Source organism: Coffea arabica, chromosome 6e (genome assembly GCF_036785885.1).
Source record: "Coffea arabica cultivar ET-39 chromosome 6e, Coffea Arabica ET-39 HiFi, whole genome shotgun sequence".
NCBI lineage: Eukaryota > Viridiplantae > Streptophyta > Magnoliopsida > Gentianales > Rubiaceae > Coffea > Coffea arabica.
In genome coordinates, this window is record NC_092321.1 from 18,041,102 (window position 1) to 18,052,846 (window position 11,745).

At 33.9% G+C, this 11,745-nt stretch overlaps 1 protein-coding gene across 2 annotated transcripts; it reads left to right on the forward strand.

Moving 5' to 3' along the window:
• Positions 1-1,254: 1,254 nt before the first annotated feature.
• LOC113722479 (gamma-tocopherol methyltransferase, chloroplastic-like) lies at positions 1,255-9,036 on the forward strand. Of its 2 annotated transcripts, none has more exons than XM_072056388.1 (7): positions 1,255-1,405; positions 1,477-1,723; positions 4,570-4,739; positions 7,969-8,073; positions 8,239-8,439; positions 8,552-8,657; positions 8,770-9,036. In XM_072056388.1, the coding sequence occupies exons 2-7, from the start codon at positions 1,501-1,503 to the stop codon at positions 8,874-8,876; spliced, it is 912 nt and encodes a 303-aa protein (XP_071912489.1). In that variant the 5' UTR covers positions 1,255-1,405; positions 1,477-1,500; the 3' UTR covers positions 8,877-9,036. The 2 variants fall into 2 exon arrangements, with proteins under 2 accessions (XP_071912489.1, XP_071912490.1); XM_072056389.1 differs by having other exon boundaries at positions 8,555-8,657.
• Positions 9,037-11,745: the final 2,709 nt, after the last annotated feature.

The window sequence follows — 11,745 nt, forward strand, 5'->3', positions numbered from 1 at the left end:
TTTTATTAGATTATGTTTGTCTGGTGCATTTCAATCTTTACAGTTTAATAATTCTTTCTTAGATTGAATTTACATATTTAGTTCTGGATGGTATCATTAATACAATGATACTACACATACAAAGCTTATCATACTAAAAGTTAGAGGTGTCAAAATGTGATTGGGATTGGTTTGTACGAGTCATAAATGGATAATGGTTATAATTAGATCAATCTATTTATACCTATTTAATAAATGGGTCAAAATCGATCAATCCATTTGTGTCCATTAATTTAATAAATGGGTATATTCAATTACACATTTATGACCTGCTTAAAATTTTACTTGTTTTTTTTTAGAATGTTATGTTCCTTTTTTTTAGATGTTGTTAATAAGAAATAATGACATTTTATTATTATTAGCTGGGTAAGAAATTCAAATTTATCTATCGACCATTCACCAAAATTTAGTTTAAATTTAACATTATTTTTAAATGGGTATAGATGGATAATGCGAAGCCTATCTATTACACACTAATTAAAAGAGTTCAACTGAGTCTCCTTTGGAACACATTCAAAGTTCGTTGCATATCTAAATCTACCTGTTAATGGATGAATTTGAACGGATCAACATAATTGAGTTGTGATTAACATATAAACTTATAAGTAACCACCTTTTCTTATGTGCATTGGACATTATCCATTACGGAGTTTACTATTTTGGTCCCTTATGTTTATTGTTTTACTTAATATTTATTCATAGTTAGCTATTTTGCATGAGTAATAATCAATCTAGGACTTTGCAAGGCAAATGAAGGAAGCTAATGGAGGAATTGCGTGAATCACCTAGGCATGTAACATGACAAATTTTGCTCTTTCTTAATTCGCCTTTTAGCTTACCTTCAGTACATATTTTTCTAATTATACAGTTAGGAAAAGAGAACGGTAATTGCGTATAAAAAAAGAGGTTGCATACTCTTGAGAGTATGATAAATAAGTGCATATTAATCAATAAGACACCTTACCTTGTAATCAAAAGATCACGAGTTCGACTACTTATTAAGCAGTTGAAAAAAAAAAGTTTTCAAAAATCAGAGCAAGGTTAACTTTGGAAGTAAATCCCTTCTTGTACCTTGACATTAAATTTTATTTAATATGAACGACACATATTATCTAGACGTCCAATAAAGGAGATCATTGTAACTTTTCAAAAACTTGAATGGAGCAAAAATGAAATTGTTATAAACCGAGTTTTACATACGTATCCCCACACATTGGAACACACTTGCAAGCATATTTTATCATGCTAGTATCTTTATAGTCAATGAAAGCCAATACGCTCAGTGCCACATTGCCCCCTCTCAAGCTGTATTGCGTGCTGCTTTGCTTCTTAGGACACATTGAAGCTTCTGTTTTTTACTAGCTAGGTAATTATTATATACGATCTTTCTTTCTGTCCTTCATTAGTTTGGCACTAAAACTTGAGTAAGGTTAACAGGATTGTGCGGTACAACCGACAATAATGGAAGGGGAGAAGATGGATACAGAGGGAAAGGTGGAGACAGAGAAGATGAACAAGGCAATTGCGATGGCATATGATGTCCAATCTAAAATATTAGAGGATATAACGGGGGATCACCTCCATACGGGCTTCTATGACTCTAGCTCCGTTATCCCTGGTTCTGATGTCAATTCTGCTCAGACTCGCATGATCGAGGCGGCCCTCCGTTTTGCTTCTGTATCAGGTATATTCAGCGCACCTCTTTTAAGATATGCATTCGCAGTTTGTGTGGAGTTTTCTTCTCTTTCTCCAAGTACAAATGGTGAAGTTATCAAACAAAACTGTATTTTGCTGCAGAGCTCAGCTTTTTTACTTGGGCGCAGATTAATTCCCATTAATTTCGATTGTTGACTTCGTTGAGTTTTCTTCTCTTTCTCCAGTACAATTGTTAGAACTGGTCTTATTGTATTGTTAATATTGTGTTGCTAAAGTTTATATAAAAATAAAACTTTAAAATTATTAATTTAAATTAATTTTAAATTTTGGATATATCCGACTCAAATCTGGATCCGATGAAATTCAAATCCGAAACTGTATATTGATCCCGTCAAAATCTGAATCCGGATCTAAACTAGTTTATTACATGTCTTTTTTTTTTTTTATTAATAGTAACGATAATATTTCTATAATATAATCTATTCTAATCTAGGGAAGGAAGTTTAAAGAGAACTAATAAGTATAAGAACGTACTAAATCAAAGGGATGCTCGAGCACCTCATTTTGAATTTTTTTTAACTGCAAGTAGAATTTGGACTTCTAACCTACAATTAAAAAGGTAATTTAGTTTATTTTTTAGTGGCCACTGAGTCAAAACCACGTAGCTTTGGCTCAGTGGCTTATTACATATCGGATTTGGGTCTGAATGTAACGATTCTGACCGGTTGACATCTCTGTACTGGAGTTAGAGCCAAGGGGGCACTGAAACTTCGGATAGAATTTTCCATTCATTAAGTCAACCTTTACCGAATCGTTCAAGAACTTAAAAAGAGTGTTGGGCAATGTGATGCTTTTGCTGAAGAAATATTTTGGGCAATAGAGGCAATTTTAAATTGTTTCGGAGCCTACAAGTTTAGGGGCAAAGCTTTTGATATCAAAGCACTTTTAATACGAGCTCAAAATTAGTAGTTTTGAAATAACTTTTGTATTTCAAAAAAATCATAAAAATAAAATTTGACCATTTTAGCATGGACTTGAACTAAATAAATTGATAAACTATTTCTAATAGAAAAGGCACTTATGTAACTTTGCACCCAAATGATATAATTGAACACTTGATAAGTGCTCTTGTCGGAATCTCTACTACGTGAAATACTTCTCAATAAGTCATCATAATCTTAAACGGGCACCTAATAATCAAGAATTATCTAAGATGGAATATCATTTCTCTGCCAATTGTGCTAGCCATGTATCTTGTTTTTAACAACACAAAATATTGCCTGCCTTCGAAAAATCAACACATAATTTTGTTGGTATCACTCAAAATTGGGTCAATTTCAATTATATTTCCCGAGATTTGACCTAATTAAAAAGTATGTCTTGTGATTTGATCAGACTATAGTCGAATCCCTTGATAGCAAAACATTTGTCACATACCCGGCCCTCACTTTAAATGCAACATTGCCAGTTAAACCCGGCCCTCACTTTAATTCTATTATTGCCTTTCAAGTTAAATACCTCTTCACATATAGGAAAGAAAATAAAACTTTCAGTTCATGACCAAAAAATACCATCTAATTTTTTTTTTTTGTCAATCATTGACATCTATACAATCCTACTTTATAGGGGAGGAATTCAACTAAGTTGTACAAGGGGTTAGAGAGCAAGCAAATCCATCTTGACCAGGGAAGTGCTTTGGCACACCTTTTAGATTTCTTTTTTTAGCTATAAGGTACAGAGTTTAAACCCGACGTACAGTTTAAAGAGAAATTTTATATCCCATATTTTGAATTGAAGTACCAAATTCTACACCCAATATTATATGCACATGTAAGGATACGATAGTCAATTGGGAAAAGATCTGAGCAATAGTCATTGTGACATATAGGCAACAGAAAAGAAAACAGAAGCAACATTTTGTTTTTCGTTTTTCTATTTGTCTTTCCTTTTCTTTCTCATTTTAATAGTTTTAGTTTTGCTTTGACTATCTTCGCAATGGATTTAGGGTTTCTTTATAAATATTTGGCTATTCAAAATATTAGATTACAAATTGGTCAAATTATTAGTTCTGTAATTTGGACAAGGCTGAAGCAATGTCAATACACATTAAGCATTAAAAGCTTTTTATTTCCGGGCAATCATAGGCAATTTCTGTAATTGATACTCTTAGGTTTAGGTCATGAACACATTTGAAAAAAAAAAAAAAATGGTTTGATTCCTTTTCAATGTGTTTATCTTCTTTCCTAGTGAAACATCCCCCCAATAATTTCTTGTTTCACTTTTTGTTTAATAGTTAACCATCCAGCATTATTTATCATGAAATAATATGTCGAGGATCCATCTATTCAAAAGGGTAGATTACAAATTGGTCAAATTACAAGATTAGTATTGTAAATTGTACAAGCCTGAAGCAATGTGAATATATATTGAGCATAGACTTTTTCTTCCTTTTTTTGAGCAATTATAGGCTATTTCTGCAATTGATATTCTAGGTTTAGTTCATGAACACCTTGGAAAAAGAAATGGTTTGATTCTTTTTCGACTTGTTTATTTTCTTTCCTAGTGAAACATGCACCTTATGATTTCTAAGTCTGCATTAGGATTGGTCATTTTTTGAAAACAAGATTTTCGTATACAATACTACAGTAATATATAAATAAAAATAATCACAAAAATATCAAAAAGAACCTCAAAAACACCAAAAATAACCTAAAAAACAATCTTATCTACATTAAAAGTTTTTCACCTATGTTGTTACAGTAAAATATTTCAAAAACATCCTAAAAAACAGCTAATCCAACTTGGCCATTTTTTTGTTTCATTCCTTTGTAGTGGTTAACTAACCGCCATTGTTTATCATGGAATTATATGTAGAGGATCCATCTAAGAAACCAAGAAACATACTTGATGTTGGATGCGGTATTGGTGGCAGCACCAGGTACCTAGCAAGTAAATACGGTGCTCAAGCCAAAGGCATCACCCTCAGCCCTGTTGAGGCCGAAAGAGCTCGTGTTCTAACTGCTGCCCAAGGATTGGAAAGTCAGGTTTGTATGAACTACCCGTGTTACAATTTTGAACGATTCGCAAGAACTTATCAATTGTTAAATCACCCTCGCCGCTCATCTTTTTATGCAAGTGCACAATGAGTAAAAATTTTCATTCCTCCATTTCTTAAGGAATGATGACAGAGTGCATACTACTACTATGCTTTCGAAAAAAAATTGTGAACCTAATGGTAGATGATTATTTCATGTAAAGACACACTTCTTAATTAGATTTTGAGTATAAAAGATACTTGTATTGACTTTTGGATATCACGTAGACTTTGCAGTAGATTTTGTTAAAAAGCTACTACAATTAACGTTCTTAGTGAATAGTTTGAATCATTATAATTAGTCACAGGTTAGACTCGCCCTTTTTACAGATTTTCCCCAATCTTTTAAACCATATAAAGCAAGAGGTGCATTTTCATAGAATACTAGATGGTAACCCATGCACATGCACATATTTATATTACCTGTTTATTTCTATGAGAAAGATAATAGACAAAGAATGAAGTTACATATGAACTAAACAAATTGTTGTGAGGAAAGTTAAAGCAAAAATATTTCAACAACAACAATGACGGGTATTTTACATACATACAAGTTAAAAAATACCGAATTACACCCGTTCACTGCAAGTATTCAGGTCAACTAGTAGTTTAGGGTATATATCGGGTCGATCCCACAGGGAAGAGTGAACAATTACCGGTATTACTAAAGCTTCTCTATTATTTAGACTATCAATGAATTATAACAAATTAAAACCTACTGAAATTATACAAATCAAAGCTCCTTAGGTTATGGTATCCCTAACTACTCATGCAAGTGCTATATTTGGATCATTGAATACTACATCTAGGCTAGTTATGGTGTAATTTCCTTATGCATTTGAAACCTACTTTCGTAGTGAATCAATTATACTTATAACTAATCCGTACCTATTCTCATGGTTATGAAATTAGCTACAAGTTCATTTCTTCAGTGAAATTACATGAAATGAATCACTAAAACCATATAGGTGCACCTCTACTTTCGTGAGTGTACTCCCTATGTTTAGCACTTCTTGAACTAGTGTTAAATCTCAATTTTCATTGCAGAAACAACACCTTAGATAATCACAATTAATGGTACCAGATTAATCATGATTTAAGGAGTCAAAGTGCTAAATAACTTGCTCAAATCATAGCAATCAAATAACCAAATAAAAACACTAACAATCATAGAAAGTTCAACCAAACCCAAGGTATAAACTTTAAAAATACATAATGAACACAAAATCCAGAACTTGTATATTAACTAAACTTGGAATCAAGTACAAAAGATAAAGAGTTTGGAAGGAATACAACCCTTGTCACATGAGCTTTCTTCCTTGCCTTCTTCATCCTCCATCTTCATCCTAATCTAGATAATAAACAAGAATGGACAAACTATACTACTCTATACTAAGCTAAACTAACACTAAGAGAATGGAAGAGCTACATTTTTGCAGACTCCAAGCTTCTCCCGTATCTCTCTCTATTCTATTGTTGGATCTCCAATCACTTCTTCTTGCAATGAATTTTGCTATTTAATGATGAAAATTGGTCAAGAAATGAAGCTTTACACTTTCTCCTTATAGCTGGTAATGTTTCTCACATGTCTAGCATCGCATGTGAGTTGGTGGGAGTGAAATTGAGTTTTACGCGTACAGAGCAGCCTTTTCTGACCGCAATCCAGCTCTAAATCCGGCCAAGTTCCGGCCGGATTGATACAGTAAATCTGGGCTGCTACAGTGATCCGAGCTGCTACAGTACCTCGGATCCGTATGGATCCGAGCTCGGTTCCACTTACCCAGAAACAGCCAAGGGTTCGGATGAATAGTGGATCCGAGTGCGGATCACTTGCTCTGTTTTTGGCCCAATTTCAACTGATCTTTTCTTGATGTTAGAGGCTGAACCAGCTCATGTCTAAAACACAAAAGTTGTAGCCTTTTGAGTTATCTTTCCAATGCATCAAGAATCACCTCATATGGATCTGTGTAGGCTGAGATATGACCGAAATACCCTTGCCTGCTCATTGCCCTGTTTCAGCTTCGACCAAATGAAATTGGCTACTGTACTTCAGCTTTTTGACTTGGAAAACCTTCAAACTGGATTCAGATGTCTTCACCAAAGTTGTAGATCTATCTCTTATCTTTAAATTGGTTCAAAACTCATCTTAATCCGATCACTGTAGCTCAAGTTATAGCCAAAATACGAAAATGTGTCAAAACTGTCAAAATGCACAAAATCCCACTAAAAAGTGATAAAAACCTCATTTAATCACTTAAAAGCATTTTTCACCAATTATAGCCAAAATGATTCATTTTCTTCCAATAATATTACTAAAGTGACTAAAAATAATATGAAATATCATACAATTATTACGTAAATTAGTCACTTATCAAACAACAAACAATTTCAAAGCGTGGAAGAAAAAATGAAAAGTTTCAGCATTCCTGAGGCTAGCTCTTGAATGCTCCCAAAGCCTCCCCACTTTTGTGTTCAAGGAAGCAAACCTGATACTCAAAAGTTTCAAGAATCCTAAGTTGTGATAGTTTTGTTTGATTATCCATCCTCACCTTTACTTTTTATACACTAAAAATGCAAAATTTTTAAATCCTAAATTTTAGGGGATAAAATTATCTCATGATAGAATTGAATTCAAATATGTATTATCAATAATCTTAGGCAATGATGATAACTCTTGGATTTGGATACATACGTATGTGCATACATATACATATACATATACATATATATATATCTGTGTGTATGTGCATGGATATGTATATATACATATACATATACATACATACATACATACATATATATATGTGCGTATGTTTATATATATATATGTATGTAGGATTAATCTTTTATGTACTAACTAATAATTTATACACTATTAGATTTAATGTTTCCCACAAGTGCAATACATAAATTTCAAATTCAAATTAAGATTAATTATTATGCATGTCAGTACAGAGAAGATTAACCATATATTATTGATTATGCCAAGTTTTAAATTCAGATCAAGTCACATTTCAAATAAACTTTGTAGAATGACTCGGAACTTTCTTCCAAATTCCAAGTAAAAGCCACCACAATGCTAGAAAGAGAAGTAAGAAAGAAAAAGATGTAAAATCATCATGCAGATATATAGTAGTGCTGCTTTCTTTTTCTAACAGCTGCTAAAACGTACATAGCAGGTTTCGTTTGAAGTGGCAGATGCATTGAATCAGCCATTTGCAGATGGGTCATTCGATTTAATTTGGTGTATTGAATGTGAAAATCACATAAGCGATAAAACAAAGGTTATTTTTCTTCTTCTATCCTTAACAATTACTATTTCTCTTTTTTTTTTTTGTTTTTTTTTATCATTCTTTAAAAAAGATTATGTATCCTAATTGTTGAACGCACGTATCACATAAATGTCAATAATGTAAAATTTTTCTGATGCTATTTTCTTCTTGATGAAGTTTGTTCATGAGTTGAATCGGGTGGCTGCCCCTGGTGCTACTATCATTTTACTCACTTGGTGTCATAGGGATCTTTCGCCCCTTGAAAACGATTTGCATCCAGATGAGAAAAAGTTGCTGACCCAAACGGGGAGCAGAAGTCGTGTTAAGTGGATTTCTACTGCTGATTACATAAATTTATTCCAGTCATGCTCTTTTCAGGTATTTAATCGCGTTTACTTTTTGCGGCTCATTTATTTGATCAGAAGCATTATTTTTCTTCATCATAAAGTTTTCCTTTTCCCGATTATCTAAGTCTCCTGTTGTTAATTAGGAGATCAAGTATGCGGACTGGTCTCCACACGTTGCTCCATATTATGCAGAACTGAGGAAGATAACGTTGTCATGGAAGGGAATCATGTCGTATGTTAGACATGCTGGTAAGCATTGTGTATTTCACTAGCATAGCCAATTCATTACCATTATCTACCTTGTAATTGTATGCTATAATTCTTAACCATTTCTCCATCTTTTCTCAATTTCAATTAATAGGATGGAGGCAAATGAGCATCAAGTTTCTGATGATGCCGTCAGTGTTCGACACATTCAAAAATGGTCTGCTTAAGTATTGCATTCTTACGTGCCAGAAGCCTCAGTAGTTCAGTTCCAGTGATGCTTAATGTCCATGCATAAATATCACTCCACAGTCGATAGTTCCTTGTTTTTTTTTCTCAAAAGCTAATTTGTACTTGTATTGTTCCTCAAAACGTGAGAATCTTTCTGATTTTGAGATTTACCATTAGAATTTTCCTTTTTTTTTTTCTTTGGAAGATCTACTATATTGTGCAAATGCGTTGCACAAGATCTTGATATTTGACATTGGAGTTTCGAATATCAAAACTGATGTCATTTCACCCATAAATTTGTAAGTAGTTTTTAAGTTCTCAGGTAATAGGAGAGTAAGAGGAGCCCTATTTTCCATCCACTTTAAGGACAAAAGAAAGAACTAAAAAAAAAAAAAAACTGGTCATTGGTCAAAAAGTTTAAAATGAAAAAAAAAAAGAGAAAAACTAATAGTTGGTCTAGTCTCTAGTATGTTCAAAAATGCTTGATTAAACCCATTCGCTGTATACCTGTCATTAGACCTTCTGGCGAATACTTGGTTGCAGTCAAAAGCATAAAAATTTACTATTTCTTCTTTTTTTTTTTTTTGGGGGCTGGGACCACAACTGAGCGCTTTGACTCAACTTGTAATACATGTTATACCGAGAACTAGCAGACTTGGTCCACCTAAAATTGAAATAAAAAGAAAAAATTCCAGTCGAGTTGTCAAACCTGAGGTGGAACTTTTAGTTGCATATTAATCCAAGTTTTTTTACTTTTCTTTTAAGAAAAGCAAATTAGTCTAAGTTGAACTCTCTTAATTAAATGCTTAAATTTGCATGTCTCATTCTTGACAAGTCTCTTAGTGCCTGAAGCAAGTATAACTTTGAGAAAAGTCAAAATTTAGTCTCCAACGGCTGGAGATGAGAAAACCAAATAAAAATGTAGAAAAATTAAGATGCCAAGATAAATGAAAAGAGGCGTACCCACGGCCACGGATGGTACACTGCAGTTTCCAAAAGAGACATCCAATAAAAAGTTTAATTCTAATAATTTGATATCTAAGTGAAAGATGTCTTTCTTTTTCAATACTTGGAATAGTCTCTTTTTTTTTTTTTGAATAATGGCAAACCCCATACATGGGGGAGGGATGTCACCTCTAAATTTTATTAAAAATGTAAATTAGAAAAGAAAGTATTGATTATTCAATACTTGGAATAATCAATACCACGTATAATATATGCAAAATGGGCACTTATAAACTGAGTACATAGAAAGCTTAAGGGTATTTTTGTTTTCAAGTAGATATTGATAATAGAATATAGTGGCAAAATGGCCAGCTGACCAAGGCTCTCCCATGTACCGAATACATCGAAAGTTCAAGAAGTCGAAGGGTATTTTTGTTTTCAAGTAGACACTGATAACAAAATATAGTGGCAAAAAGCCCAACTGACCAAGACAATACTAATTATCGGGAAGGTAAAAAAAAAAAAATCACTAAATCTTCACGTCGAGTATGGAATCAGGCTTTCACTCGAAAGCTTCCATATGTGGTTTCTGCCCCTTGAAGTTAGCGTCATTACCATAGTAAAGGAACATGGATTCAGGCTTTGACTCAAAATCCTTCATTTGAAGTTTTTCCTTCTTCTCATTTGTGTCATCGCCATTGTTAATGAGTACGGATTCATGTTTGGACTTGAAGTCCTTCATAAGCGATTTCTTCTCATGTGCGGTCTATCCTCCTTTGAATTGGCATCATCTGCGTGGTAAAGGAACGTGGAACCAGGCTTTGACTTGAAGTCTTTCAATGTATTAGAGTGAAGGTGCTAATTTTGTTCAGTAAAGTTCTCAGGGTTGACAGCGGGTTCAGAATGTCCCTGGGATCCTTTCTTGCTTCCATGAAGCATGCAACCGGCACATTCAGGCAAAGGACACAATTGAAGAAACAAGCATCATTGTGTATAGGTACATAAACAAATCAGCGGAAGTATGTTGCACACCAAATTATAGCCTTGCTGGTCTTGCTTATCTTAAAGTGTCATTCTACACAGGTGAACCTAGTTAAAAAATTTTTACGTAAATCTAGGACCATTAATTTCTTGCTCGTCAACCTTACCTACTATACCAACACCTTCTCAACCTATCTCTCTACCTCTATAGTGGAGACATTGGAGATGAATTCCTCTAACCAACGAAAGTAAACAGTTTCAAAAGTCAAGTTACAGGACATTTAAGTTTCTTATAGCCCACATCGGAATGTTTTGAAAAGGAAAGCTTTATGAACATACAACTACAGAGCCACACGTCAGTTTTGCTCTCCTTAATCTGAAGAGTTTCCGATACCTCGGTCAGGATAGTTAGAGTTTTTTTTTTTTTTTTTTTTTTTTTTTGCTCCCCAAACTTTAAATATATATATATATATATATATATATATATATCTCTTACTCGCTTCATCGACTAGTTTTTTTTTTTTTTTTTTTTTATTACCAACAATTGAACACATATAAAGGAGGGAACAAACCCCCAAAGACCTGAAGATTACAACCAGAACACACCCTAAGCCTCATCAATTACCCAACGAACCCCCGGCACTCCACGCGCGTCAAGAATAATCGAAGCCCGAACTAATGCCGGTAGTTGCTAAAACTGATCATACACCCGGGTGCCTCCAGCCCCTATAGCTGCTAGCCTATCCGCAGAAGAATTGGCCTCGCGGAAAATATGTGAGAATGAAGCCGAAAAACCTTGCAATAAATCTCTAACTTTCCTCAATGTATTGCATAATGGCCACTTAGCTATTACCCCCGAGCCAACCAGCTGCACCAACGTTTTGGAATCCACCTCGACTAATGACGGACAAAGCCCCCGTTGATGACACAACTGCAAACCACATAGCAGAGCCATACTTTCTGCCTCCAACACAGC

What these genes read in the sequence shown, in the direction of transcription:
- LOC113722479 (XM_072056388.1), top strand. Translation starts at nt 1,501, where the DNA reads ATGGAAGGGGAGAAGATGGATACAGAGGGAAAGGTGGAGACAGAGAAG. An exon ending in CCCAAGGATTGGAAAGTCAG is followed by an intron (nt 4,740 to 7,968) that starts GTTTGTATGAAC and finishes CGTACATAGCAG; the next exon opens with GTTTCGTTTGAAGTGGCAGA. An exon ending in ACATAAGCGATAAAACAAAG is followed by an intron (nt 8,074 to 8,238) that starts GTTATTTTTCTT and finishes TTCTTGATGAAG; the next exon opens with TTTGTTCATGAGTTGAATCG.